Here is a 27,851-nt window from a genome sequence, read left to right as displayed (position 1 = left end):
GAGTCCACTTAAGGAGGGTCCCTCTGAGGAGATGGGGATGACCTTGACGTCCCGAAATCACAGGCCTCAGGGCCCTTCCCGCGCTGAATTTAGCCGAACACACCAGAGCGGATGCACGCCCTTCCTCCATCCCTACGCTCTCTCTGACTCGCCCCTCTGCGTCCCTTTGGCAAAAGGGAAACAGCACACATTTCAGGGAAGAATTCACGGTCAGCAGCGTGAAGTGCTGGCACGCGTGTGGCGGCTTCACTCCTCTCCACCCTCAATGCTGGAGTGCCATTACCATGCCCTTTTGCAGAGGAGGAAACAGAGACACAGAGAGGTTAAATAACTTGTCCAAGGTGGTCCAGCCATCGGATGGTGGAGGCAGGATTTGGTGCCCAACATTCTGGCCAGGAGACGGTGTTCCTGATGGTGGCACTTCCTGTCTGAAACAACAGTGAAAGGGAGACTGTGCAGCGGTAAAGAACTTGCTTTCAAGAAATCATCCCGTGGAGAGGAACAGTGAACGTGCACTTAGAGAAACATAGCACAGGCCAAGGTGGTACATCTGTCTCTGCCCGGAGGACTGAGGGTGTGTGGAGTGCCTTGGGGTTGGGATGGGGTTCACTGAAGGGTCCATGAAGGATGCACTGGGGTCTCTGGAAGTGGAGCTTCTGGAAGTGGGCCAGGGCGCTGCAATGCCGCCGGAGCCGAGCTGGGCCCACATTCTGTCCACAGTCGAGCCTTGACACACCTATGTTTGTGGTCCATTGATGGCTGCTTTGCCTCTGCAGAATCCCAGCCATGTCACTGGAGCTAAGTGAGTCAGGAGCCGGCAGATGGAGGAGCTGGAACCCCATACTGAGCTCACGACTGTAGCACCCCCAATCTCCCCTGGCATCTGAGGTCCAACTCTGCTAAGGGTTTGTCCCCAGGACCCTGACTCCAAGGAGACTCAGTCCTCTCCTCTGCTTTGCTGGCTATTATGCTCACCAGGGCCTGGAGTAAGGGTCTTGCCCCGCTCTGGAGCTGCCCCAGCAGAAGCTGCTTCAACACACAGGGCAGGTGCCGGACCCTGCTTTTCAGTGCTCTGTGGGGACCGTGAGCTGTGTTCATGTTCACAGGAGTTCTTTCAAAGCACCAAGCACCCCCCGCCCATGTGTGCTGGCAGCAGCACCCCTTCCAGGCTCTCCGCTCCCAGCCCTGCCCTGTGTTCAGAAGGCTGCCCAGTGAGGGCAATCAAGTGGGATGGGCGGGGACCTGTCAGGAGCTTGGGGAGTAGGAGAAAGGCAGGCACTGTCCTGGGGTAGAAGTGAGTGTGGCTAGCAGACCCAAACCTGTGATAGCCCCAGCCCACCTCAGGAAGACATGGAGCGATCTGTCTTAAACAGAAAAAAAAAAAAAAAAAAAAAAAAAAAATCAGAGCGAAATGGACATCTCTGTGAGTCCCCTCCGCCAGAAGAGAGGCTCCCAGAACTCGGGTTCTCTCCCAGGGTCGGGGGTGGGGGGCGATGTCAGTTCTCAAGGCTCCTCCTGGAAGCAGGACTGAACACAAGGATGGCTGACGGCCAGAAGGGCAGTGGCAGTTCCAGAACCCCGGTTCTTACAGGCAGTCGCCCAGAGACACTCAGAGAGATCTTGTGTCCATCTTCTGGGGCTGCTGCGTTCCCTACTGTAAACCTGGCTTAAGACGGTACACACTTATTCTCTTGTGGTTCCAGAGGTCTGAAGTCCAAAAGCCGTTTCACTGAGCTGAGTTCCACGGGTTGGCTCAGCCACATTCCCTCCAGAGGCCCGAGAGGACATGACCTCCCCTTGCCTTTCCAAGTCGCATTCCCAGCTTCTGGTGCTGTGTTCCCGTGCTCCCTGGCTCAAGGCCCCTTCTCCCCACTTCAGAGCCAGCAGCCTCGTGGCTGACTTTTGGTCATCTCGCGGTCCTCTGGGCTGAATCCCCCTCGGCCTCTAGCTAGGTCCTTGAGATGACCTTTACGGCCCATCTGGGCGATGCAGGACAATCTCCCATCTCTAGATCCCAAGTTCCATCACGGCTGCAGAGCCCCTTTTGTATAGAAGGGGACCTTCCCAGGTTCCAGAGAGTAGGACCTGATATCTTTGGGGCCTGTTATGTTGCCAACTATGTCACCAACTACAGGTGCACTCACACAAACACGGTGGTCACATAGATGCACACACACACACAAACACACATGCTTCATGCAGGCAGACGCTGTCCAGGAGAACCCCACATTCATTTGGTCACACGTGGCTGCACATCAGTCTCACACACGCCTCACCTCCCCACCTCTCCCCATCCACTGCTCACGCCAGACCTGGGAAGCTACAGAGCTCTTCCCTGGCCCACGTGACAGTCTCCTTTCCCTGGTACTACCGTACGAGCCCTGGTGTCCCCTCGGCCCAAGAAGCCCTTCTTCCCTGCTACCTTCAGAGTGTCACCTATGTTGAGGCCCCAAAGTTGAAGGTCTAGTTCGGAGCCAGCCACTGTCTTCCCTGCCCTGCTGACACCTGCTCGCGGCTCTCCCGTGCTGCCACGCCCTGTAGGTTTTCAGAGTACAGTACTGGGGGAGAAAGATTAGACAAAAATCAAAGGTCACCCAGCAAAACTCTTAAAGGGTGATTGTGTGCACATGCCCAGGTTCCTGAGTTCGGGAGCCTGGTGACTGCTGAACCAACATCTCAGTGCCGGCTGAGCTACAGCCCTTGGGGCTCGGGCATGGATGGAGTTGGGCAAATCCCCTAGAACTTGGCTTCCGTCAACCTGGGGAGAGGAGCCTTTCTGATCCTTGCGTCTGCCCCAAAGCGCTCCTCCTAGGTGCCAGACTCCATGGACCAACCAGAGGCCCTCCGCTCCGGGTGAGTGCTGGCTTTCGGGATGGTCGCTTGGGAAGCCCTCTAAGGCATCAGGCTGCTGTCTCCCTGGGGCTTCACACGCCTCATCCACGCCCTTTCCCCAACATGCCCCAAGCTCAGAACTCTAGGGACTCCATCTGCACAGAAGGCATCAGGGGCTCTCTTCCCTACCAGGGGCTCAGACTCAGGCCCTGGTGTGAGGCCCCCCCAGCCTGGGCCCCACCAAAGGGCGCAGTGAGATGAGTGTCACAGGGACCTGTGGGGCACAGTCTGGCTCTCCACTGAGGCCAGCCTGGCTCTGTAGGAGGCTCCCAGAGAGGGAAGGAGGAAGGGGAGAGTGCAGGCTCTGGTAGCATCTTGGGCTTTTGACCTGGCCTGCCCCCGCTTGGCAGGGACACAACAAGCGGGAAGGCGCCCCTCGCGCTGGGGTCAGCGGTGGCCAGGGCCTTGGGGGAGGGGGGGTACCCACTCACCACCAGGCGGCAAAGCCTGGGAGCAAAGCCCCGCTCCCCGCTCCATGCCTCTCCTCCCGCCAGTGTTCCTTGGAGCAACGGGGCCTCGTGGGAGCCGCTGACCGTCGTGCACCCCGGGGTCGGGTAGGGTGGGAGGCGGGGCAGGGCCGGGGTCCCGCAACCACACGCGTGTTGACCGCCACCGCCCGCCTGCCCCCAGCACGGAGGCCCACGCGGCCAAGGCGCGAGACCTACTCCAGGCCGCGCTCGAGGACCTGAGCCAGGAGCAGCTGAAGCGCTTCCGCCACAAGCTGCGGGACGCAGCCCTGGACGGCCGCAGCATCCCGTGGGGGCGGCTGGAGCGCGCCGACGCCGTGGACCTCGCGGAGCAGATGATCCAGTTCTACGGGCCGGAGCCTGCCCTGGACGTGGCCCGAAAGACCCTGAAGAGGGCGGATGTGCGCGACGTGGCTGCGCGACTCAAGGAGCAGCGGCTGCAGTGTGAGCGCGGGCTCGGGGGTCGCCGGGGTCCCTGCCTCTCTGTTCCCTTCCGCCCGGACAGAGTCTAGGCCTCGCGCAACCATCCTTCCCGCTTCCCCATGCACAGCCCCACCAGGGCTGATTCTCGGGGCTCGGGTCCTGGGCGCTCCCAAGGGGGCCCCCAACTCCCTCTTGCGGCCCCCGCCCCGCCCCGCCCCTGCGCGTTCGGCTGGGCCTCACTGCAGGTCTCCCTTCCAGGGTTTAGCCCCGGCTCCTCCGCACTGCTCTCCCTGTCGGGTAAGTCTGTCTCGTGCGAAGCACCCGCCCCAAGCCGTGGGGGCGGGGGTGGGGGTGGGGGTGGGGGAGGGTACGGTGACCCTCAGGTCTGCAGCACGAGCGTCCGGGGCAGCTGGGGGAGGGTGTGCGGGAGGGTGGCTGGGCGGAGGGGCTGGGGGTGCGGCCCGGGAAACAGACCTGAACCTAGCGGGCTGGGGAAGGGGCCGGGAGGGTCCAGGGACGCGGCTCCCGTCCAAGTCCTCCCCCCGTTCCCTTGACACCCCCTCCGCCCCCCTCCCGCCCCCGCCAGAGTTCAAGAAGAAGTACAGAGAGCACGTCCTGCAGCAGCACGCCAAGGTAAAGGAGAGGAACGCCCGCTCGGTGAAGATCAACAAGCGCTTCACCAAACTGCTGATCGCGCGCGAGAGCGCCGCGCTGGTGGACGAGGCTCCGGGGCTCGCGGAGGAGCCGGAGCCCGAGCGCGCTCGGCGCTCGGACACCCACACCTTCAACCGCCTGTTCGGCCGCGACGAAGAGGGTCAGCGGCCTCTGACGGTCGTGCTGCAGGGCCCGGCGGGCATTGGCAAAACCATGGCTGCCAAGAAGATCCTGTACGACTGGGCGGTGGGCAAGCTGTACCACGACCAGGTAGACTTCGCCTTCTTCTTGCCCTGCCGCGAGCTGCTGGAGCGACCGGGCCCGTGCAGCCTGGCCCGCCTGGTCCTCGACCAGTGCCCCCACCGCAGCGCGCCCGTGCGCCAGATGCTCGCTCGCTCCGAGCGGCTGCTCTTCATCCTGGACGGCGCGGACGAGCTGCCGCCGGGACCCGCCGACGCCGCGCCCTGCACAGACCCCTTCGAGGAGGCGGACGGCGCGCGCGTGCTGGACGGCCTGATGAGCAAGACGCTGCTGCCCGGAGCCCGCCTGCTGGTGACCGCGCGCGCCACCGCCCCCGGGAGGCTGCAGGGCCGCCTGTGCTCCCCGCAGTGCGCGGAGGTGCGCGGCTTCTCCGACAAGGACAAGAAGAAGTACTTCCACAAGTTTTTTCGGGACGAACGGATGGCGGAGCGCGCCTACCGCTTCGTGAAGGAGAACGAGACTCTGTTCGCGCTGTGCTTCGTGCCCTTCGTGTGCTGGATCGTGTGCACCGTCCTGCGCCAGCAGCTCCAGCTCCACCAGGACCTGTCGCGTACCTCCAAGACCACCACGTCCGTGTACCTGCTCTTCATCACCAGCGTCCTGAGCTCGGCGCCTGCCGCGGACGGCCGCCAGATGCAGGAAGAGCTGCGGAAACTGGGCCGCCTGGCCCGTGAAGGTACCCTCCGGCACAGGGCGCAGTTCCCTGAGAAGGATCTGGAACGACTGGAACTTCGTGGCTCTAAAGTGCAGACGCTGTTTCTCAGCAAGAAAGAACTGCCAGGCGTGCTGGAGACAGAGGTCACCTACCAGTTCATGGACCAGAGCTTCCAGGAATTCTTCGCAGCGCTATCCTACCTGCTGGAGCATGAGAAGGCTCTCGAGGCACCAGCTGACGGCATAGGGGCGCTTCTGCAGGGGGACACCGAGCTGCGCGGCCACCTCACGCTCACCATGCGCTTCCTCTTCGGGCTGCTGAACGCGGAGCGGCTGCGTGACATCGAGCGCCACTTCGGCTGCGGCGGCATGGTTTCCAAGCGCGTGAAGCAGGATGTCCTGCGCTGGGTGCAGGAACAGGGCCAGGGTCACCCGAGGGCGGCTCCCGAGGGGACTGAAGAGACGGAAGCTCCGGAAGGCTCCGAGGAGCCAGAAGAGGAGGAGGAGGGCGAGCTCAGCTACGCGCTAGAGCTCCTGTACTGCCTGTACGAGACGCAGGAGAGCACCTTTGTGCACCAGGCGCTGCGCGGCTGGCCGGAGCTCCTGCTGGAGCGAGTGCGCTTCAGCCGCCTGGATCTGCTGGTCCTGAGCTACTGCGTGAGGAGTTGCCCAGCCGGGCAGGCCCTGCGGCTGGTTAGCTGTGCGCTGGTCCCCCCGCAGGAGAAGAAGAAGAAGAGCCTGATAAAGCGACTGCATGGCAGCCTCAGCGGCAGCTCGTGAGTCCACAGACCCTGGGTGGGGGGTTGTGCGCCCTGCGTCCATCTGCGCAGGGGGAGGCCGCCCACGCCCAGAGGCCTGTTCCCCCAAGGAGGAGCTCGAGCCCTCTCAAGGAAGCCTCCGATGTCCATCTGTCCATCTCCCTCCGGAGGGGCCCTTGCCATACCAACTCCCAGCCGGTCCCCTCAGAGACAAACCTCTTACCATGGCCATGTGGCTGTGGTCCAGCTTTCTAATAAGTTCTGGAATGCACTATGCCAGCTGTGCCCTGAGCTTTGTACCTGCTGTTCCCTCCACGCAGAACACTGTTTGCTGCCTGTCGTCAGTGCTCTGGCAGGCTCCCCCAGCTGGCCTGGGACCCCTTTGTCCCCAGAAGTACCCCATAGACCACTGTATGCATGACTTCTGCCCATGTCTATCCCCCTCACCAGACCCTCAGCTCCTTCAGGGCAAATCGTCTTAGCTCCAACCCGGCACTCAACCCAGAGCTCAGCATCTATTGACGTAATGACTGTCGGGGTGTTGGCAGGGGCTGGGGCTGGGGACGCCCGCCGCAGGTGCAATGACCAACCCATCTCGGAATGACAGCGACACCCCACACGCACAGGCCGGACTCACAGAGGCCACTTCAGCAGGGAGGCGCGTGAGGCCCCAGAGGAGCAGCTTCCCTCTGGGTTTGGAGTGAAGAGGGTGGAGGGGTCCCGGCTAAGTTTGGGGCTAAGGACAGAGGCAGCTCTGACACCTCAGGACCACAGGAAGGAGGGAGGGACTGGGAGGCGACAGGCGGTCTTCACCTTGGTCTCTCTCCCACCAGTTCACAAGCCACCGCGAGAAAACCCCAGGCCTCTCCACTACGTACACTCTTCGAGGCCATGACTGACCAACACTGTGGTCTGCACAGCCTGACGTGAGTGACCGAGCCCCCACCCTCCCCTGGAAGGGATGCAAAGCAGGATAGTCTGGGCAGGGACAGAGATGTAGCCCTGGCTGGAAATGGCCAAGGGGACTCTGGTGTCCCGGGATGGGGTCAACAGGCTGTGCCCACTCAGGACGGGGAAGGAGGGGGGGTGCGGATCGGGGCTCCCTCACCAGCTTTGGTGGTCATGAGGAAGGAGGCTTTGGCCGCAGGTTGAGTGGAAAGCGTGGTGCAGCTTTGCATTCTGGGGGAGGGATAAGGAAGAACAGAATGTATTTTCCTTCCAAAGAAAGGCTGCGAGGAGCTACTAGAAAGAGGGGTTCCTGGGCAGCCCGTCTGAACTCTCCCAGGCAGCGGAGGGAAGTACTCGGGCCACAGGCTTTGAGTCCCGGCTGCCTGCCGCCGAGCCCTTGGGCAAGCCAGTCTGTCTGAGCTCGTTTCCACCCCTGTGAAACTGAGCCAGTAGGTCTTGCCTCAGCAGGCAGCTAGTAGTGGGGCATGGTGACATGGCTGGCCTGGTGGGAGGGTACTCCAGCAACCTGGGAAGAAACAGAGGGCAGTGATCAGCAAGCTTGGCCTACCTAAACTCAGTGCATGAAAAGGTTCATCACAGCATTGTTTCTAAAGGCAGCGAAGTAGAAACAAGCCAACCGCTTGATTGCTGGGGACTGGCTAACTGCATAAACCACGGCCCCCCTAAACTCAACGGGCGGCGACGCAATTAAACACATGGCAGTAAGATCTAAACGGGCTCTTCAGATGCTGGGAGAGAATTGTGCCGTAAGGGAGAGGTGTGCAGGCCGGCCCTCGCTCGGATGGCCCTGGCGCCCCAGGCACACATGCGGAGACAAAGGACAGATCTCTGCTCCGGCCGAGCCAGCCCGTCCTGGACTGAACCTCCCCCTCCCCACCCCCACCCCCACACAGGAGTGGCCAGTTTGCGCAGTGGGCTATAGCCAAGCAGCCAAGGGGCCTGAAGCCAGACCTACGTGCCTCTTGCCCACAGGCTGTGCCACTGCAGACTGCCGGACTCCATCTGCCGAGACCTCTCCGAGGCCCTGAGGAAGGCCCCCGCCCTGAGGGAGCTAGGCCTTCTCCACAACCGGCTCAGCGAGGCAGGCCTGCGGGTGCTGAGTGAGGGCCTGGCCTGGCCGCAGTGCCGGGTGCAGAAGCTCCGGTGAGACCTGGCCTGGGAGAGGCCACGGGTGGGACAGGTTGTGGGCCAGGGAGGGGGGTGTCTGCAGCCGTCCTGAGGCTCCTCCTCCCCCAAGGGTGTGGCAGCCCGGCCTTCAGGAAGCCTTTCAGTACCTCACCGGCGTGCTCAGGCAGAGCCCAGCATTGACGACCCTGGAACTCGGTGACTGCCAGCTATCAGAGCCCACAGTGACCGATCTGTGTGCTGTCCTCCAGCACCCGGGATGCCGCCTACAGACCCTCAGGTAGAGGCGGGGGCGGGAAAGGTGCTGGGGACTCAGCCTCTCAACCATGGGTTGGGCTGGGTGCCTGGGGACTTCTCCCGGATGCTGAAGGGGAAACCCTCCTGCCCCCCGCCCCCCGCCCCCAGCAACCACTCTCAAACCAAGCCCCTGAACAGCCGTGCTCCAAAGCCCTGCCCAGCCCTTGGCCTCAGCCGCTCTACCAGACTGAAATGTCCAGGTGTCATCTGGGGCCCATGGCAACTCTGGGCCAGTGATCCCAACACCCTTTGCTCCCCAAAAGGCTCTGGGCCCAAGCCCCTTCCCCCAGCCTCTGACGCCCCTGAGTAACCACCTCCTGTCACTGTGTCCCTTCAGCACTGCCTGGGCCAACAGCACCATCACTGCCCCCCCTCCCCCCCGCCTGTCACGGTCCCCCTAGTCCTAGCCTCAACTTCCCCACCCTACCCCCTCCTGTGCTCTGTGCGCGCGGCCACAGGCTGACCTCCGTGCAGCTGAGCGAGCAGTCCCTGAAGGAGCTTCAGGCAGTGAAGACAGCAAAGCCAGGCCTGGTCATCACCCACCCAGCCCTGGACGGTCACCCCAGGCCTCCCGCAGGACGCAGCAGTGCCCTCTGAGTTCCTGAAGGCCGGGGGAGGGCTCAAGTCAGCCCTACGGAGTGGACTTCCTCATCCCAAGGGCAAGAGGACACTGCTGTCAGCTCTGGGCAGCTCTTTTGAGCCTGAGTTGCTGGGGGCAGGCAGATGGGAGGTGAGGACGCACGTGGTCCCTTACCTGGTCGGGGACAGGTCCTGGGACATGCCCCTCCCCCCACAGCCTGGGCACATGTTACCTCTCTGTCCTCCACGCCAGCGACCCCTCCTCCCCCAAGCCCCCACCGCTGCCCCACCCACCTGCCTCTCCTGGGCCCTCGCGCCCCCACCGCCGACGCCTCCAGCAAGAACAATGGCACTGAGCGCCCCAGTCCTGGAGCGCCTGCCACAGGTCCGCCTGCACCTGGTGCGTCCCGCACAGACCACTGATCCCACCCCCACCCGCACTTCGGGCCCCACAGTGCAACTCTGGCCCTGCTCCCGGGGGCCATGTGGGGGCTGACCCTGACCAAACGTGGGCAGGTGGCCATTCCTCCCCAGGGATTCGGGTCTTTGACGCTGTCGCTGGGGCTGTGTGGTCCCAGTGCAGAGGTGTCCGCTCACGGCTAGGCCTTCGGGGATGGAGCCCAGGGCGAGGCCTGGAGCAGCCGCCGGGACGGGGGGCGGGCTGTGGTGACACGGGGTTGGTAGGCCGCCTACCCCCACCCCACACACGGGTGACATGTTCCGCTTTGGATTTGCTTCTGTCGGCTTCTGTTGCACATAGTCAAGCACCCTCACAAGGGCTCACCTCTTTTCTCTGGCCACCAACCCACCTGTATGAGGGGGGCTCTATTCCCCATCGCCCGGGAGAGGAAGCCGAGTGATGCCGGAGCCGAGCCACAGCACTCAGCCCCCCGGTGCTCGGGTCTCTGCTGCACACGGCGGGCCCGACCAGCTCCTCAGACCTCAGTCCGGGTGGATGAGAACCACGGAGTCAACACCTTCCCTTCCTGGGGGGACGTCCCCTCCATCAGCTCAAGTCCAGCGTTCACTCCACAAAACAGACAAAAATCCCCGAGCCTGACAGGAAGAAAGACAATAAACATGTACAGACGGGCCGACCAGTGCTTTGGGGGAACATGAAGTAGTGCAAAAGGCAGACAATGGAGTCAAGGCTTTCGGGTTACAAGGTCAGGGGTCTGGGGAAGTCTAACGGAGGACAGGGCATTGGAGAACAGAGGGATGTGAGCACCAAGCCCTGAGAGCATCTTGAAGGAACCTGCTCCAGGGAAAGCAAGAACCAAGTACAAAGGTCTTAGCCCCTCCTCTATCAAGACAAAATACCACACACTGGGGACTGGGGAAGGGTTTATTTCTCGCCGTGCTGGAGGCTGGGACGTCCAAGGCCAAGGTGCCAGTCATCCTGGCATCTGATGAGGGCCCTCTCCCTGGTGGCAGAGGGCTGTCCTCTTGCTGTCTCGTCACATGGCAGAAAAGGAGCCAGCTAGCTCTTGGGCCTTTCCTGTGAAGTCGCTAATCCCACTCCTGACAGCTCTTGACCTAATTACCTCCCAAAGGCCCCACTTCCAAATACGGTCACACTGGGGATTAGATTTCCGCTGATGGATTTGGGGGCACACATTCAGTCCATGCCGGGGCTGTTGCAGAAGCAGCAGGGAAGCTAGTGGGGCGCCGGACACTAGCGCAGGGGGTCAGGGCAAGTTCAGGGATGCTGGCTCCTCCCCGTGAGGTGGGCACCACTGCAGGCTTCTGAGCCGAAGACACAGTCCCACCGGGTCAGTCTCGGGGTGGCTGTGGCCCAGTGTTACCAAGGACCATAGAGGGCAGAGGAGAAGCACATGGTGAGGGCTGTGTTTACCCAAGAGGACGACTTGTTCTCAGAGGTTGCAGTGGGCAATGGGGAGAGCCGGCAAGCCCTGGCCGGCGCAGAACCACGGACTCGGGACTCGCTGGGTGGAAGTGAGTGTGGGCCCAGCAGGGGCCTGAGCAGCTGGTCCCCCGCCGTTTCCTACACCCGTACTGGGGGAGGTGGCAAGTAGAGCTGGTTCCAAGAGGTATGTTGACTCGGAGTGTCTCTGGCTGAGCCCGGTGGTCAAAGCACAGGCAGGGCAGAGCGGCAAGGCGTGCGCCCAGGGCCCAGCGCTGGAGTGACCGCATGGGCAGGTGGGGAACCAAGTCTGAGAGCAGAGGCCCGGGAGAGTCAGAGGGTGGGGCCAGAGCCAAGGGAGGGACGGCTCCTGGAGGACCGCGTCACCACCCCTCCGAAGGGGAGACACGGAAGCTCGCGGAGAGACGGAGGAAACCGACGCGGGAGCGGGGCAAGCGCCGACCAAAGGCCCTGCCCCTCTCGTACCCGCCCTGGACACCTCCTTGGGGTCTGAGTTCAACCTGTGCCTCCCGCGCACTTTCCCGCGAGCGCCACCCGCGCAGCGGCAGCACCGGGTCTGTGCACGGACTAGCGCGGCCTGTCGCCCGCCAGCTGCCCCGCCCCGGGGTGGGGGCCCGGCTGTCCCGCCCTGCGCGGCCCTGAGGGCGGGACCGCAAGGCCTTCCGGCGACGGGGCGACGGCGAGCTGAGTGTCCTTTGGCCGTGGAGGGGCGCCGCGGAGCGGGCTGGAGCCTGGGGACACACAGGGCCGCGGTGAGCCCCAGAGACCCTCCCCAGCCTGCCTCCCGGAGCCCCGGCTCCTGCCACGTCCCAAGGCCGCTGGCCTCCGCCCCCACCCCACCCCCGCCCCCACCGCCCCGACAGTCCGGGACCGCGCTGCGGCACAGACACCCCCTCTCCCAAGCCCGCCTTCCTGAGGACCACCCTTTGGAAGACGGAGGCCTCCTCACTCCCCACTGACAGGTCGGGGCTCCTGGGGGTGTGGCTTGGAAAGAGCTGGAAGGTGGGAGTTTGGGGACCCAGCTGGGTGTCTGGAGATCATTGTCAGGGGTTGAGCATCTCTTAGGGTGGAAAGTGTTTCCTGGGGGGCTCAAAAGTGGAGTCTGTGGAAGACCGAGCTGCCCAGGAGGCCCACACCCTCCCCACCAGCTGTCCCAGGCATCAGCCAAGCTGTGGGGTGGGAGGAAGGGGGCTTGGGACTTTACAGTCAGAAGAGGGAGGCCCAGCCAGTTGTGGAAGCCCCTGACTCCCCCTTTAACAGGCCCCTCTGCTGAGCAAGGCTTTCCATGGAGGATGCCAGTGAGGACCCCACCATATTCACTGCCCGTTCTCTGCCCAGCGACCCCCGGCTCTTGGCCACCATGACCAACACATACCTGGGCACACGTGTGTATCATGACACACTGCATGTAAGTGGCGTGTACAATGGGGCTAGCGGGGACACACACCGGGCCGTTCTGCCAAGTCCCCTCAATGTCCAGCTGGAGGTCCCTGGAGACACAGGAGATCAGCTGACAGAGACCTTTGTCCTGGACACTAACACAGGTAACCAGCACCACCCTGTGCCCCCCCTGAGCCATTGACGGGATGGCAGCCCCACCCTGCCACCTTCCAACTCAGGATGCCCGCCTCACAGAGAAGAGGAGGGCTTCAGCCCTGCAGGCCTCCCGAACCCGGGCAAGCTTGGCGTCCTCTGTTGTCTGTGCCGCTGGAGCTCTCCAGACAGGGCGACTGGCGCTCAGAGGGCGGCTCCGCCTCCCTGAGGGGCGAGTGGCTTTGTAACCGTCCTCACTGGCCCTCAGTGGGGCATGCAGGTTGCCCTGACCACACCCCCCGCCGCCCGTTCCCAGGCTCCTTTCTGCACACCCTAGAGAGCCCCAGCTTCCGGGCCTCCCAGCGCATCTACGCCCACCGCGCGCTGCCTCACGTCATGGCGTTCAGTGTGTCCATCTCCCGTGTGGCCGTGGGGGACGGCCCTGTCACGGTGCTGCTACGGTCCACCTTCTCCCCAAAAAGCCCAGACCTGGACCTGCATCTGGGTCCTGACTTCCAAGGAGCCCGGTGAGGAGCGGGTCACGGCTGGCCAGGTAGACCAAGGAGGGAGCTGGTCCCTTAGACATGGCCACACTCTCGCAGGTATCTTTATGGCCGCACGCTAACCCCGGAGCAACCTGGGGGTTCCCAGCAGGAGGTACACATGCTGTGGACACCAGTGCCCCCAGCCCTGACGCTTGGGGAGAGAGAGCAAGACCGGACCTGGGAGTTCCTGACCGTGGTGGGGGGCAGCCAGGCTGAGGCCCGAGCCTGCCTTACCGAGGCCCTGCGGCTGCAGGCAGGAGGCGCTCTGTACCCCGCCCATGCCCAGGCCTGGGCCCAGCTCTGGGCTGGCTGTGGCCTGGATGTGCTAGGGCCCCTAGCCCTGCGCCAGGCCTTGCGTGGTGCCCTCTATTACCTGCTCAGTGCACTGCCCCAGCCCGGGGCCCCAGGATACACCTGCCACGGCCTCAGCCCTGGGGGCCTGTCCAACGGGAGCCGAGAGGAATGCTACTGGGGCCACGTCTTCTGGGACCAGGTACGCACCAGTCCACCCCCGGCACACAGCAGCCACAGACGGGGCGGTACACGGGCACAGACGGTGCTAAGGGCACAGGCAAGCTGCTATCTCTGCCCTCCCTGGGATGGGGCTGTGAACTGAGGAAGCACAGAGGCCATGGCAGAAGGGAAAGCTTCCTGGAGGAGGTGGAATCTCAACCAAAGAATATATGGGCATTTGGTGGAAAAGAGTGATTCAGGCAAAGGGGTCAGAGGGTACAAACAGCAGAGCTGAGGGGGTGCGGGGCATCTGCAGGGGCAGAAGGAGGAAGAGCCGTTGCAGGGGCTGTGAGGGCCACGGAGACTTGAACTGGAGAGACGCTGCCAAAGGTGTACTCTGGGAGGGCCCTCGTGGCTGCTGAGGGGGCAGAGGAGGGTCGGGGCTCAGACAGGAGTGGGAGCCGGGAGAGCCTGGGGCTCGGTGTCCATTGAGCGTGGGAGGGTCCGAGCTGCTGCCCCTGCTCCTCAGACACCTCAAGAGGCCAGTGCTGTGGCCCACCCTGGTGAGGCTGAGTCACTCACTCCAGGTCAGGCAGCTAGTGGGCCGTGGTGCCACCCACGCAGCTTCTGGCCTGAGCTCCCGGGGGGCCCCAGGTGCCTGCTGAGGACCAAAGCTGAGGAACACCTAGTCTGGAGGCTGGGACATGGGTGGGGGGGGCAGGTGCGGGGGCCCCAGGGTGGACCCAGGGTGGGCAGCACAGGAAGAAGCTGGACGGAGACAGGAGCTCTCAGGGAGGCGGCGTGAGCAGCGCTGGCTCTGGCCAAGGCAGCATGTGGGCAGGGGAGATACAGAAGGGGTGTGAGAGCTCTGAACCTGGGGCCCTTCCTCACTCGCTGTCAGGATCTCTGGATGTTCCCAAACATCCTGATGTTCCACCCAGAGGCCGCCAGGGCCCTCCTGGAGTACCGTGTCCGGACCCTGGGCGGGGCCCTAGACAATGCCCGGAAGCTGGGTTACCAGGTGAGGGGGCCCAGGCACCCACCCTATGGAGCCCCTGAAGGACCTGATGTCCCCACATCCCTCCTAGGCCTGCACCCATCGCCTCAGGCTCCTCTGTGGGTGGGGAGAGCACCGGGAAGTGGGTGGGCCGTCCCTGTGCGCCAAGGCCCTAGAAGAGTCAGGTCTGCTCCATGCCCCCAACCTCTCAGGGAGCCAAGTTTGCCTGGGAGAGTGCGGGTTCTGGTCTGGAGGTCTGCCCTGAGGACATTTATGGGACGCAGGAGATTCACATCAATGGAGCCGTAGCATTGGCCTTCGAGCTGTACTACCATGCCACCCAGGTGAGGGGATGCCATGCCCACCAGGTAGGACCACGCGCCCATCCAGCGGGGCCGTGCTCCGCTACCCCCACCATGACTTGTCATCTGGGGCCGGACCCTCACTTCTGGGCACTCAGGAGGGTAGGCACTGGCAAGAAATGCAGTAACCGATGCAGACTGGTCACTGGTGGCGTGGTCCTTGTCCCAGCTCTCCTGTTCCCCCAGGACATGCAGCTCTTCCGGGAGGCTGGTGGCTGGGATGTGGTCAGGGCTGTGGCTGAGTTTTGGTGCAGCCGTGTGGAGTGGAGCCCTGAGGAGGGAACGTACCACCTGAAGGGTGAGGGCGCGAGAAGGGAGGGATAATCGTGGGGAGGGGCTTGGTCCCGGGGAGGGTGAGGCACGGACAGCTGTGGCAGGGAGAGTAGGTGGGGCAGGTGTGGTCCTCGGTTCAGCCGGGATCTCCATCACCTGATGTGGTCAGGCCCACACTGGCTACTGGCATCAGGGGCAGGTCCCTAGGACCCTTCACTTAAGCACCATCCTGCACTTGTGTGCCCAGGAGTCATGCCTCCCGACGAATACCATTCAGGAGTCAACAACTCCGTGTACACCAACGTGCTGGTCCAGAACAGGTCAGACCAAAACCCCTGGCCAAAGCTCCACCACGCAGAGGCCCAGCTGGGAGGGCTCAGGCCATACCCTCTCCCTGCCTCTGCCCCAGCCTGCGCTTTGCTGCTGCCCTGGCCCAGGACCTGGGTCAGCCTGTCCCCAGCGAGTGGCTGGTGGTGGCCGATAAGATCAAGGTGCCCTTTGACCCGAGGCAGAACTTCCACCCTGAGTTTGACGGGTACCAGCCTGGTGAGTGCACTGGGAGCTACCTCAGCGCCCCTTCACGCCTCCCACGGGATCTGTGTCCGCCCTGGCCGTCCCCTACCTGAGGGAGCAGCCCCCCTTCCTGCTCCCACCCGCGTCGGCAGCACCCGTCCCTCCCCAGGAGAGGAGGTGAAACAGGCTGACGTCGTGCTCCTGGGTTACCCCGTCCCTTTCCACCTGAGTCCTCACATTCGCAGGAAGAACCTGGAGATTTATGAGGCTGTGACATCTCCAAGAGGCCCTGCCATGACCTGGGTAAGGAAACGGCAGGGGTGTGGGGGGGTGGTCCTCACAGCCACCCCAGCCCTCCCCCACTAGCCTCCGTCTCCCCTCCCTATGTGCTTTGCCCCAGCATGTCCTCTGACCTCTGACCCCAGAGCATGTTTGCCGTGGGCTGGATGGAGCTGAAGGACCCCTGGCGGGCGCGGGACCTCCTGGAAAGATGCTTTGCCCACATAGCTGAGCCCTTCAAGGTAGCTGGGTCTCCATGTCAGCTCACGTGCTTGTGTGCCTGGTGCGGGGAGCTACACACCCGCCTCCCGCTGTGGCCCTGGGGGGCAGGAGTGGGAGCACAGCAGGGGCAGGTTCCTGGGGACACATGCCTGACCCTTGGAAGCAGGGGCAGCAGCTCCCGGGGGCCCATATCCTGGGAGTCCGGCCACGAACTGCCTTGGCACGTGCAGGTGTGGACGGAGAATGCAGACGGGTCGGGCGCCGTGAACTTCCTGACAGGCATGGGGGGCTTCCTGCAAGCGGCCCTCTTTGGATTCACAGGGTTCAGGTGAGTGCATGTCTGGCCCAGAGCAGTCCCCCCCCCCCCCCCCGCCCCGCCACCCCGCCCGCTCTCATGAACAGCTTCCCTCCCCCCAGGATCACCAGCGCTGGCGTGACCTTCGACCCCATATGTCTGGCTGGGGTGTCTGGAGTGTGCATCTGTGGCCTCTCTTACCAGGGGAACAAGCTGGACTTCTCCTTCTCCAAGGGCTGTGTGACAGTTGAGGTCAAAGCCCGGGCGGGACCCTGGGCCCCACCCCTGGAGGCTGAGCTGTGGCCAGCACACACTCGCCTCCCCCTGCTCCCAGGTAGGCGCCGCCCAGACTCCCCCAGGGGTGCGGAGCAGGTGAACCACCAGGGTGAGGGTAACCCCAGCCATGTGCCCCCACTCCCTGCAGGGCACAAAGTCTCCTTTCCCTGCTCAGCTGGACGGATACAAAGGTCAGCCCCAGAGGCGGCAAGTTCTGCTCCAAGAGTTTCCTAGGAGAGTTTTTGAAGATGCTAGGCACCGGCCCCAAAGCCACAGGAACCCCGTGGGACGCGGCTGGGTCCTCCATCCCCACCAGGGCCCTCACCCTGGCGCTGTCGTGGGTCGTGAGCCCTGCACCTGAACAACCTGGGCTGCGGGGCTGTCTCCTGGGTCCTGGGATCTGGCCTCCCTCTGTGGGTACCCCCAGCCGGCTGCAGCCAGCCCCCACCCTCAGGGCCTGCTGGTCCCCTTCCTCCCACCCACTCCCCACCTGGCAGCCCGGCTCACAGGCTCCAAGGAAAGTCTGAGTTCATTGGCCCCAAGTTGAGGATGGTCCGCCTCTAGCCTGAGCCCCCCCCCACCCTAACCCTCCCTGGCCTGCAGCTTCCTCGTGGCCTCCCACTCAGCCACATCTGCGCCTGCCTGTCTGGGCTGACACCTGCACCTGTACCTTCCCCAGGACACCCCAGGGTGGGGCCAGGGTGTGGTGGACGCTCTCCGGAGAAGGCAGAAATGGGCAGGGTAGCCAGGCGGGGAGCCTGAGGCACGGTCCCCCGTGGGTTCCCTGGGACTCTCAGTTACAGACCAGAAAGCAACTTCATGTGTCATACAGACGAGGTCAGGCATGGCTGAATCCAGGTGCACTCAGCTCCTCAGCCCATGGCTCCTCCAGCCCTGCGGCAACTTCAGTGGGTCTCCGCCACGAGCCTTTCCTCAGCCAAGAAGAGAGGGGGCGGGGTGCAGAACAGGACCCCGCATCTTCCCTCTGACCAGCCAGAAGGACTGGGGCCGAGGGTGCGTGGGTTGAAGGCCACCGGCCTGGGCCCATCTGTCCAACAGGCTGCCTCTCCGCCTGGGGCCTCAGCCCCTTGGTTGACACGTCCCCCCGGGGTCTTTGGGGGTTTCTTGAGAATGAGGTGAGATGGTACCACTGCCAAGATTTGGGCGAGGCCGCGCACCTGTGCCAAGTCTGCCTGAGGAATTAAAATCCCATGCTGGGACAAGTGCGTCTGCGATCGGGAGCTGGTGGTCTCCTTCCCTCTGAACAGGAGGGCTGCCTGAGGGACAGGGCAGGTCGGGAAGTGCAGTCCCACGCCATATGGTGGGTCTCCCACCCCCTTCCCCTATCCTCCCTCCGTTCTTGGTGGAGAGTTGGTCCAAGTTCTCCAGGAAGCGGCCACTGGGCATCCCAGCTGTAACGGACAGAGCCATGTGGGAGTGGGGGCGTCAGGGACCCAGAGCCTCGTGTCGGTTCACCATGGGGAGCAGCACGAGGGAGGAGGGACGGCCTCCGAGGGAGCTCCGCCGGCCCAGCTGCAGATCCACGTGGATGTCCGTGCTGGTCCCTGAGAGCAGGTGGCCTCAGAGCCTGAAGCCAGCACCTTGGCAGGGCTCGTCCGGGTCCCCAGGGCACTCCCTCAACGGTCAGCTGCAGGCAAAAGCTGAGGCCGACCTGCGAGAGCGGGGTGTGGCAGCCGGGACCATCCTCATAGAGCAGATGCTTGTTCCCACAGCCCTGGAGCAGCTGCGGGCACAGACATCACAGGTGGGCTGGTGGGGGACCCTGCCCTCACAAGGTGCACACAGCCTGACACTACTGCCCGCAGGCCACACATGTGCACCTGCACCTGGGCGCAGAGAGAGCTGACCCTCTGGGGTACCGTGGCGAGGTGGTGGGGCACAACGGTCAGGGGTCCATGGCAGCCAACTGCCTCAACTTAATCAGGGCCCCTCAGTCTGCCCGGGAGATGGCCTGGGAGAGGGCGGGCCACCGACACGCTCTGTGTCCTTGGCACTGGGCACAGGCCAGACTGTCTCTGTTCCCCACACCAGATGTGGGGACCGGCAGACTGTCCCATGCTTAGGGACACGTACCTGGTGACAGGCAAGCTGATCCCCGCTCCCAACCCATGCGTCCAGCCCCGGTTGTCCCCTTCATGAGCCAAATCTGGAGCACAGGATTGGTGCTGTGTCCACCCTGTCCCAGCACTGGCACACTGCCCTTATCCCTGGTCCAGTGTGGGAGCAGCATCCAGCGTGGGCCAGTGCACCACCTCTGGCCCCAGGCCCTAGGCAGCACACACCCCTGCCCGCACGGGCTGGCTTGGAGCAGCGCTCACTCCGGCACGGGGCTGGGATGCTGCTGCTGCTGCTGCTGCTGCTCCTGCCACGTGGCCAGGATGCCACCTCTGCTCGGGCACCGTGCGCGCAGCTAGGCCAGCTGTTGGCTGTCACAGAATGGGGGTGCTCTGAGGCTCCAAGGGTAGCAGCTGGACAGACCCCCACACCCAACCCAGGCAAATGGGCCGGCAAAGGGGGCTCCCTGGGTGGGGTACTCAAAACCCCGACCGCCCTGCTGTTAAGGCCCCTGCAATTAGCCTGCCCTGTCATTGGGCCGGCCACAGAGAGACCTAAGGGACTTGGTCCCAGCCGCACGGGGTGTGTGCGTGTGTTCAAGCAAAACCCATCTTTGCCAGGCTCTGCCGGCTTCCAGGAAGGCAGAGAAGGTGCGCAAAGGGGGTGGGGGCACGAGGACGTGTGCCCCAAGAATGCCCAGAAGGTGCCCCCGCCGTGTTCACTCCCTGCCCAACTCCGTGTGTGTATGTGAGGTATGTGTGCGAGGGTCATGATTGTGGGCTTGTGTGTCTTTGTGTCCAGCCTCCCTGTGCCAGGAGGGAGGGAACCCACGGTGGGGACCAAAAACTAAAGGAATGCAGGCCTCACAGGGACAGACAGAATGACCCAGAGAAGGAGGCTGGCCCTCGCCTGACCCACCAACAAAAACATGCAGGGTGAGGACAAGCAATGTCCCCTTTGGGGCTCTGGCTTAACGCAAGTGCACTCCCAGATAGGGAAGGGCACACATGTGCTGGAAGAGAGGCCGCTAAACCACAGTGCCCAGCAGGGCAGCAGAGATCAAAAGCCCGAGTTCTAAAATACGCAGGCGTCCCCACCCCAGAAGCCACAAGCCTCCCAGCGCCAAGTGAGGGCAGCAGTCAAGTCGGGGCAGGGACAGCAGACAGAACAAGTCACCCTAGCATCAGGCTGCGTAGTCCAGGGGGATTTAGTTTGCGTGGTCCCCGGGGTGGTTCCTCTCAGGAAGAAACCCTCTCCCACCCCAGCAAAAAGCCCAAGAGACAGCTTCTGGAACCGGGTGCTTTTAATTATGAAACCAAGCCTGAAGGAGTCTGGTTTGAGGAGAGAGGGTCCAGCCTGGGCACAAGGAGGTAGGGGAGCGGGGACCATCATGGCTGGAGTTGAGGCCACTGGGGTCCAAACAAGGGATCTTTGGGGTCAGCATTAGGTGCCCAGGATGAGATGGTGGAGATAGGGTTCCAGGGGGTCAGGGTGGAGTCCCCGGAGCAGGGCCCTGGGATTTGGTCCTGGGGTCAGGGTCCGTAGGCAGGATGCAGACAAGGCCCAGCCCGTCAGTCATAGTCCGAGTCATCGAACTTGGTGCTAAAGAAGGCAGCGGAGTCCTTCGCCAGCCGCGACAGGTGTAGCGCGCCTGTCACCACCAGCGCCAGCAGCAGCAGCGGTGGCACCAGCGCCCACATCATGGCCAGGATGTTGTAGCACTTGGCTTTGGACCCCAGACGCCGGGCTGCCTCCAGGTCTCCAGCCACCTTCTGGTCCCGGGCCTGTGGACCAGGGGCAGGGCCAGGTCTCTATGTGCCCTGGGGGCCCTGCCTCCTCCCACTCCTCCTGTGGACCCAGAGGCCATCCTGGGCCAGCCTCAGCCTCCAAGGACCCTCTGTGGGTGGAGAATCCTGGGATGCAGAGGACCCTGAGGAGAAGCCGGAGGGCTTTTGGTAGCAGGAGCCCCCAGCATGTGAAAAGCTGTTTGATGAAAGAGACCCCCTTGGGTAGCCCCCGACCACCTCTGTGCTCTTCTGGATGGACTAGACCCCCCCTCAGGACCATAGCCCTGCCTCAACGGAGAAGCCTTCATGAGGCAAAGAGCTTGTCCACTGCTTGGCTAAGGGAGTGGCCTTCTCACAGGCGTCACCCCCTGGAGAGCCCCTCCCCCCAGGAGCCTCTGGGGCCCTCTGGAAAAGCAACCCCCTCCGGAGAGACTCCTGCCTGCCCACCTGGATGGAGTAGCCACCCCCAGAGCCACCCCCCCTCGCCCACCTGGATGGAGTAGCCACCCCCAGACCCCCCTGCACAGGCCCACCTTGATGGAGTAGGCCAGCGCCAGGAAGCCGAGGCAGCACAGGTTCAGGTAGAGCGTGCTGAACACCGACCAGATCAAGTGGTCTCGAGGTGGGGGTCTGGGCGCCCCCAGGGTGAGGGCCGTGTGGGCGGCGCCGTCTGCCTTGTGGGCCGTCGGGGCCCGGGGGTCCTCGCGGGGGTACGACGTGTCCATGGGTTCCAGCGCCGTCTCCTCCTCGCTCGGGCTCCGGCTTCGAGGGTGGGCGCCCCGGGACGCTTATAGCCCCGCCGCCCCCTCCCGAAGCCCGGCCCGGCGCCGCCCGCTAAATATAACGACAAATTACAGCTCTGCGCGGCCGAGAGCACGGCCTCGCCCCGCCGCCCCCCAGCCCCCATCCCCCGCCGCGTGAAACCCTCCCCCGCACCGGAGCCCCAGCCGAGCCCCTGCCCCGCGGCCAAGAGGAGTCGGAGGGGCCATCTCGGGGCTGCGGGTGGGGACGTGTCGCCTCAGCTGCGGAGGAGGGTTGCAGACTGGGCTCTGTCCCCAGAACCCAGAGTTCGGGCTTGGCCATCCCGGGATCTCCTGGGCTCACCAGCGTCCAGCCTTGGCATCCCAGACGTCCCTGCCCCTGTGCTGGTGGGAGGACACGGGCCCCAGCAGGAGGGAAGCGGGGCTGAGGCATGGAGGGGGTTAAGCGGGGGAGGAGGGGGGACCCTAGCACCAGCGGTACCGCCGCTGTCGCTGTCAAGTGCGGACCCCCAGCTCTCTCTGAGCTCTGCTGTGCGCCCGACTGCCCTGGCCGCGGCCAGACAGCTGCTTCTCAGCCTCCGTGGCTGGTTCCTGTTGCCCTCCCCAGTCCACCGAGGTTTGGAAGGATGAGCTCAGGGCTCTGTTCTGGGCTCCCTCTGGAGGGCCCAGCAAGCCCTGGGCTGTCAATGCCACCCGTGCGCCACTGACATTTACAACAAGGGGCCAGAACTCACTGTGGACCCCAGCTCATATACTGACAGAAGGGCTCCCCCGCCTCACAAGAGACCTCCGGTTTCTGTCCCCCAACTGTTGGGTTGGCGGGCTCTGGGAGTGCAGGAGGAACAATAGAAATGACCTGCAGTGCCAGAGGCTCCCGAAGTGCAGGAAGAGCATGGAAATGACCGCTGGGGGGTCTCGCCAGGAAGAGCATGGAAATGACCGCTGGGGGGTCTCGCCGTCTTCCAGCCTACCCCCCCACCAACCCTTGACTTAACCCTTGACTCTCCCACCAAAAGGATGTATGCCCAGGTCGCCTCTCCATAGGTAACCCGATACCTATGCAGGAGACAGATCAAAGACCCCGCCAACTCCCTCCCAGGGTGACTTCCCCCACTCTGCTTTCCAGAGTCAGGGAACCTCGCCCGAGGTGCCCACCTCCTCCCCATGCAACTTTCTTGGCTCCCCTTCTCCTGAGCCCTGATACTTCACCGGAGAGAGCCTTTAATAAGCCTTGCCTTGCACCCACTTCGCCTGGTGTCGTGTTTATCTCGCCTATAAAACATTACACCAACCTCCTGTCTTCCTCAGCTGTGGTTGTTTCAAAAAGCACCACAGACTGGGTGCCTCATAAACAATAGAAATTATTTCCCACAGGTCTGGAAGCAGGAAGTCCCATCGGGGGCCAGCGTGGGCAGGTTCTGGTGAGACCTTCATCCTGGTGGCCTTCCGCTGACTTCTCAGTGTGTGCTCATGGGCGAGGGAGTTCTGTGGGTCTCAGAAACAACATGAGGGCTCTGCCTCATGACCCCATTACCTCCCAAAGCCCCCACTTCCTGCTACCAACACTTTGGGCATTAAGATTTCAAGATACAAATTTTGGAGGACAAAAACCAGGGCCCCAACAGAGAGTGTGACTTGGGCCTGCCATGATTCCTAGGACCCATTATGTCCTACCAGTAAGAGGGGCCAGGATGATGTTTTGCCTGTTGAGGTATTGTGATTTATATGAAGAAATACATATTTCTCCATCCTGGTTTCTGGCACACAACCCCTAAAATCCTTGGCATTTCTGAAGGGATAAAGGTGTCTCTTGTTACGTTAATGAGGTGGCTTCGGAACTCTCATCTACGGAGGAGGGCTGGCTGCCAGGAGAGCCGACCAAGGGATCAGAGGGCTGGTTCCAGCCCACCCTGTGACCTCTGGGATTGGCAGCGGGGCTGAAGACCGGGTTCCATCGCCAAAGGCCAATGAGTTACCCGTGGCTGAGTAATGAAGCCTCCATAAAGCCCCAAGGACAAGGTTTTGAGAACTTCGGGATGGGCAACACGTGGAGACCCGGGGGGAGGGGTTTGCCCGGCAGGACCACGCATGTTTCCCCAGACCTCACCCTGGGCATGTCTGTCGGGCTGTTCCTGACTTGGATCCTTTTGTAATCCGCTGGGGATCTAGTAAGTGAAATGTTTCCCTGAGTTCTGTGAGCTGCTCTGACGAATGACTAGAACCAAGAAGTCACAGGAACCTCGGATTTACAGCCACTTGGTCAGAAGCCCAGGTGACAGCCCCGCCGTGTGCCTGGCCAGGAAGTGGGGGAAAGAGGACAGTCTCCTAAAGCTGAACCCTAACCTGTGGGATCTGACATTACCCCTGGGTAGATAGTGACCACACTGCTGGCATCCAGCATTTGCTTAGTACTCTCTGGGCAGTCCCCCACGCATTGGAATTGGGTTGTTAAACTTAAAAATAAAACTGCCAGTTATTTTACCCTCAAAAGGGTTTATCTGGGAATAGCAGAAAATTGCAATTCTAGAAAAACAAGCTATGGCACAACCATAGATAAGTCCCCAGAAAAGAGCCAAGCTCTTTTATAGGTACAGGGGTGGAGTTGGGAGGCTCAAACTAGAAGTCCCTTGGAGAGAACTGGAAGCCGCCAGCGTAGTGGCTTCTCTCTAGTTGAATTGTGATCAGCGCTTCGCGGTTGGGCTCGGCTCTCATTGGCTGAACTGTGCTGGCCTTGGCGGGGTGGTGCTCCCATTGGCTGAGCTGTGACGGGCTCTCCTGGGCTGCGTTGTGCTCCCATTGGCTGGGCTCGGCCCTCCCTCACTGGCTGGGCTCTCGTCTCTTTGGGCTGGGCTCCGCCCTCATTGGCCCGGCCCGGACGGGCGCGGCCGCCCCGTCCCACCGCGGAGGCGGGGGCTGCGCGCAGGCGGTGGCGGCGGGAGACTGGCGGCGGCTGCGCGGGACGTAGGGCCGCAGGGGCAGGACAAAAAGCTTTACTTCCTGGGCTGGGCCCGGGGTCCACCAGTCGTCTCGGATCCCTGGGTTTCCAGACCCGGAGAAGGCCTCCGGGCGCTGCAGGGGCGGCGGGAGCCAGGCTGCGGAGCTGGGGATCGGGGCTGGAGGGAGGCCGCCCGCAGACCGAGGGTGCGCGTCCCGTCCAGGCCGAGACCGTCCCCTCCCGTCGCAGAGGCGCTCCGCGGCCCGGATTCTGCGGCCCGCGCCGAGCTCGGCCGGGGTGAAGTGAAGCCCGGAGAAGCCTGGACCCCGTCCACCGCAGGAGCCCGAAGTCACCCATGCTCAGGGCACAGCCCGCGGCCAGTCCCGGCGCGCGGGAGAGGCACCCACCTCCCCGATCAGGGACATGTCGGTGGCGGGGGATGAGCCGCGGTGGAAGGGGCACCCCCAGACCCTGCGGAGGGCAGCCAGTCAGGACTTGGGCCCCGGCAGCGCTGGGGCGGCCCCGCACAGCCCCGCACAGCCCCGCGGCGGCTTCACTCTGGGTGTGTACACAGGCGGGGTTGATGGGGACCGCTCCTGGGGCACAGTGGGTCCACAGGACAGCGGACCTCTGGGAAGTGACCTAAAGGTCATGTGCTGCCGCAGCTGGCGGCCAGATACAGGCCAGGCCTCGGCCCGAGCCCACCCGCCCCACACGTAACACAGGGCAGAGTACAGGGGGCAGTGGGGCACATGCTCTCAGAGGCAGGATGGGGAATCTGTGAAAACACGGCACCCACACACAAGCGCTTTATTGACTGCAGCGGTAGACTGACGCGGACAGAAAAGGCTGCCGCCGGGAGACAGCCTCAGGCCACGGGCAGCTCCTAGTAGCCTCCATGCTGTCTGACCATCTCGGAAATCATCTGCGGAATCATCAGCGATCCAGTGGCAAAAAGGATGATGAACATGAGGGTCAGCAGGAGGCCCAGGACCAGGGCACAGACGTTCAGGCACTTGGCAGTGGAGGCATAAGTCTGGGCCCCAATCACATCACCCACCATCTTCCGGTCCCTGGACTGCGGGGGAGAGATGGAGGGTGGGGTCAGGACAGGGTCCTCGGGTGCCTCCTCCCCCACCCCGGGGTGGTCCCTGCCCAGAGCAGCAGGGTCCACGTGCCCTTCACCCTCCCATTCCCCAGAGCCTGAGCAGGACCCCCTCACTGCCGCCGCGGGCCCCTCCCTCCTGGGGCCTCCGCCTCCTTCCTCAGCCTCTCAGCCTCTCAGGGGACCCCAGGCCTTGTCCTCCCTCTGCTTTGGCCCCTTCCCTGGCCTCACTCCCCAGGCCATGGGTGGGGGCGGTTTCCTGTGAGCTCCTTTGTTCTTTCTGGGAGAGCCTTAGAGCCTCCCGTGCATCCCAGGGCTGTGACTTCCAGCACTGGTCAGTAGGGGAAGTCCTTGGAATCCTGGGGACAAAGGCTGCTCATGGCCATCCCCAGGCCCCCTCCTGCAGCCTCACTGCAAACACACGTGCGTGCACACACTCGCTCACATCGTACAGTCAGTCACATGCACACATACACACACAGTCTTGTACCCGCACGCACCAGCGCGCACACACATGCACGCCCTCTGGCCAGGCAGACCCCCGCGGGCTCACTGCTCCTGCACCTCCCGGGAGAGCCCCCCCCTGCCCACGCACCTTCACAGAGTAGGCAAAGGCCACGAAGCCCAGGCAGCACCAGTTCAAGAAGATGGTGTTGAACAGGGACCAGACGATGTGGTCGGGCACGGCTGTCTCACCACGGATATTGATCACGGTGGTGGTCACGGGAGCCGAGCTCTGGGGGGCCCCGAGCACAGCCACCTCGTGCTCCTCCTTGAGCATCTCGTAGGTCGGGGGGACGCCGGCGTGGGTGCCAGGGAAGAAGGGCTGGGCGTTGTGGCTCATGGTGCGGACGCGGGTATTATACTGTGATCTGGGCCTTCCCTTTCCCCTGTAGTTTCCATTTCTCCAAAGTTTCTATTTCCTGCTGTTTCCAAAGTTGGGAACTGGCCAGGATCCCAGAGGGCGGACCAATGCCTGAGTGTCCGGTTACAACAGGGCCAGCTAGAGGAGCGTCCTGGCCCAGGCACTCTAACTGGGCCTGGGTAGCTACCCCACTTCCCTATTTAGAGATGTGGGTGGGCCCTGGGGTCTTTTTCAGCCTGGGACTGTCCCCACTGTTTTAACAGTTTCCTACAGTCTCAGCTTATTAATAACTGGTGTTGTGGTTGACCCGCTCTGGTGGTTCTTACTGTGATCACAAGAAGCCCTTCAGCTACAACGACCAGCAAACCTGAAAACACTTTTAAATCAGAGACTGGAAACTACACAGCACAGTTGTGGCCACGAACTAGGAGGGGGTTGGACGGAAGAGAGGCGGTGGAAGGGGTGGGAAGCTGGACTAAAGGAGCACCTGACACCCCAGGGAGTTCAGAATAGAACAGCAGGAAATCTGGGCCCAAACAGTACAAAATCTACCAAGATCTTTCCCATGTGTCCACTTTATCTTGGCATGAGGCTGACAATCTGCTTCCTTGAGATGGCCGACCCTGAAATGGGGCCTCTGATTAGTCAGGCACTTGCTGTACAAGGAAGGGAGGGGGAGGGGGGAGGGGGGTTCCAGGAGGGTAGACAGAGGGAGGGAGAGAGAGGAAGCATGAAGAGCTGCTGACTTCAAGGGGAGCCCTGGGACTGGCCCGGCCCCACTGCTGGGACCCCGGCAAGCCTGGCTGCCCCAGAGGGCAAGGTGCCCCTGGAGAAGGGGTTTCCACCCTGACACCCGCCTGTGGCCGTCCGGGCTTCTCCAGCCTCTCCAGGGTGACTGTGGGAGTAGGTCCCCCACCCACCCCCTGTGGGGCCTCAGACAGGAACACCCGCCTGGGGCCAGCTCCTCCTGCACAGGGCAGAGGATGGCCCCCACCCCCACAGGCAGCCTCCAACGAAAGCTCCCACCCAATGCCCAAGGGTCCCTGGTGGCGGGGAGACCCTCCCCAGGGCCCTGGGCAGCTGCTCCAACCTGCAGGGCCCGGCCAGGTGGGGTGGAGGGACTGAGGCCTTCCGCTCAGGCTTTCTGTCCCTGGGGCTCAGCCGCCAGGTCTGACGACTGGCTTCTGCAGTCAGTCCACAGCCCAGAGCTCTGTCCCTCCCCCAGGCCACTCGAGGGCTGTCCCTGCCCCCAGGGGAGCAAGGACAGAGCAGGTGGGCAGGAGGAGGCAGCTGCACGAGGTGGCCCTGTCTGGATCCGCCGGAGGGGCTGGGAGGTGTGGGTCTCCACCAGCCGCACCCACAGAGACAGGATCCCGGGTCCTCCCCCCAGGCCCTGAGCTGCCCATTCCCCCTAGCACCAGTGTGCCCGCACCCCTGAGCGTCAGGGAGCCCCACCCTAGGGACCAAGGGTGTTCTGGACACGGGATGTCCTTGGGTCGGGGACCCCCATCCTAGGGCCCTGGTCCCGCTCTCGTTCCCAGCAGGGGGCCGGAAACCAGCACAACCTGAGGACAGGCCCTGGCCCCTCAGAGCCCCACAGCTGGGCAGGG

The 27,851-nt window shown here is 63.2% G+C and overlaps 4 protein-coding genes across 10 annotated transcripts; 2 read left to right on the top strand and 2 right to left on the bottom strand.

The window, feature by feature from the left end:
- Positions 1-2,824: 2,824 nt before the first annotated feature.
- NLRP6 (NLR family pyrin domain containing 6) lies at positions 2,825-11,166 on the top strand. The gene is made up of 8 exons (XM_032359929.1): positions 2,825-2,853; positions 3,451-3,803; positions 4,041-4,079; positions 4,369-6,127; positions 6,943-7,035; positions 8,051-8,221; positions 8,316-8,483; positions 8,959-11,166. Exons 1-8 carry the CDS (start codon positions 2,825-2,827, stop codon positions 9,095-9,097), a joined length of 2,751 nt encoding a protein of 916 aa, XP_032215820.1. The 3' UTR covers positions 9,098-11,166.
- Positions 11,167-11,617: 451 nt separating this feature from the next.
- PGGHG (protein-glucosylgalactosylhydroxylysine glucosidase) lies at positions 11,618-17,953 on the top strand. Of its 6 annotated transcripts, XM_032358516.1 has the most exons (14): positions 11,621-11,926; positions 12,225-12,508; positions 12,814-13,024; positions 13,100-13,535; positions 14,397-14,516; positions 14,705-14,836; positions 15,041-15,152; positions 15,375-15,447; positions 15,537-15,673; positions 15,810-15,943; positions 16,066-16,161; positions 16,372-16,469; positions 16,559-16,770; positions 16,861-17,953. In XM_032358516.1, exons 2-14 carry the CDS (start codon positions 12,250-12,252, stop codon positions 16,944-16,946), a joined length of 2,106 nt encoding a protein of 701 aa, XP_032214407.1. In that variant the 5' UTR covers positions 11,621-11,926; positions 12,225-12,249; the 3' UTR covers positions 16,947-17,953. The 6 variants fall into 6 exon arrangements, 5 of the variants coding, with proteins under 5 accessions (XP_032214405.1, XP_032214406.1, XP_032214403.1 ...); XM_032358514.1 differs by having other exon boundaries at positions 11,618-11,926; positions 15,375-15,943; positions 16,568-16,770; XR_004289207.1 differs by having other exon boundaries at positions 11,619-11,926; positions 15,375-15,943; positions 16,641-16,770; positions 16,861-16,950.
- A 2,123-nt stretch (positions 17,954-20,076) lies between these two features.
- IFITM5 (interferon induced transmembrane protein 5) lies at positions 20,077-22,836 on the bottom strand. Of its 2 annotated transcripts, none has more exons than XM_032358519.1 (3): positions 22,546-22,836; positions 21,109-21,409; positions 20,077-20,572 (listed from the first exon to the last, which is right to left on the bottom strand). In XM_032358519.1, the coding sequence occupies exons 2-3, from the start codon at positions 21,298-21,300 to the stop codon at positions 20,360-20,362; spliced, it is 405 nt and encodes a 134-aa protein (XP_032214410.1). In that variant the 5' UTR covers positions 21,301-21,409; positions 22,546-22,836; the 3' UTR covers positions 20,077-20,359. The 2 variants fall into 2 exon arrangements, with proteins under 2 accessions (XP_032214410.1, XP_032214411.1); XM_032358520.1 differs by lacking the exon at positions 22,546-22,836 and adding an exon at positions 21,680-22,250.
- Positions 22,837-25,068: 2,232 nt separating this feature from the next.
- On the bottom strand, positions 25,069-26,372 carry LOC116598965 (interferon-induced transmembrane protein 3-like). Its single transcript, XM_032358517.1, has 2 exons — positions 25,972-26,372; positions 25,069-25,349 (listed from the first exon to the last, which is right to left on the bottom strand). The coding sequence occupies exons 1-2, from the start codon at positions 26,218-26,220 to the stop codon at positions 25,158-25,160; spliced, it is 441 nt and encodes a 146-aa protein (XP_032214408.1). The 5' UTR covers positions 26,221-26,372; the 3' UTR covers positions 25,069-25,157.
- Between the last annotated feature and the right edge of the window lie 1,479 nt (positions 26,373-27,851).

The sequence above is a fragment of the Mustela erminea genome, chromosome 9 (genome assembly GCF_009829155.1).
Source record: "Mustela erminea isolate mMusErm1 chromosome 9, mMusErm1.Pri, whole genome shotgun sequence".
Classification (NCBI taxonomy): domain Eukaryota; kingdom Metazoa; phylum Chordata; class Mammalia; order Carnivora; family Mustelidae; genus Mustela; species Mustela erminea.
The sequence above is the reverse complement of the archived record's forward strand: the minus strand, read 5'-3'. Positions and strand labels throughout refer to the sequence as shown.

Coding starts and splice junctions, on each gene's coding strand:
- NLRP6 (XM_032359929.1), top strand. CDS start 2,825: ATGGACCAACCAGAGGCCCTCCGCTCCGG. Junction 3,804..4,040: donor CAAGGAGCAGCGGCTGCAGT/GTGAGCGCGGGC, acceptor TCTCCCTTCCAG/GGTTTAGCCCCGGCTCCTCC. Junction 6,128..6,942: donor GGCAGCCTCAGCGGCAGCTC/GTGAGTCCACAG, acceptor CTCTCCCACCAG/TTCACAAGCCACCGCGAGAA.
- PGGHG (XM_032358512.1), top strand. CDS start 12,250: ATGGAGGATGCCAGTGAGGACCCCACCATATTCACTGCCCGTTCTCTG. Junction 13,025..13,099: donor CCTGACTTCCAAGGAGCCCG/GTGAGGAGCGGG, acceptor ACACTCTCGCAG/GTATCTTTATGGCCGCACGC. Junction 15,944..16,065: donor GAGGCCCTGCCATGACCTGG/GTAAGGAAACGG, acceptor CTCTGACCCCAG/AGCATGTTTGCCGTGGGCTG.
- IFITM5 (XM_032358519.1), bottom strand. CDS start 21,300: ATGGACACGTCGTACCCCCGCGAGGACCCCCGGGCCCCGACGGCCCAC. Junction 20,573..21,108: donor CGCTGGCCTACTCCATCAAG/GTGGGCCTGTGC, acceptor CCTGGTCCACAG/GCCCGGGACCAGAAGGTGGC.
- LOC116598965 (XM_032358517.1), bottom strand. CDS start 26,220: ATGAGCCACAACGCCCAGCCCTTCTTCCCTGGCACCCACGCCGGCGTC. Junction 25,350..25,971: donor CCTTTGCCTACTCTGTGAAG/GTGCGTGGGCAG, acceptor TCTCCCCCGCAG/TCCAGGGACCGGAAGATGGT.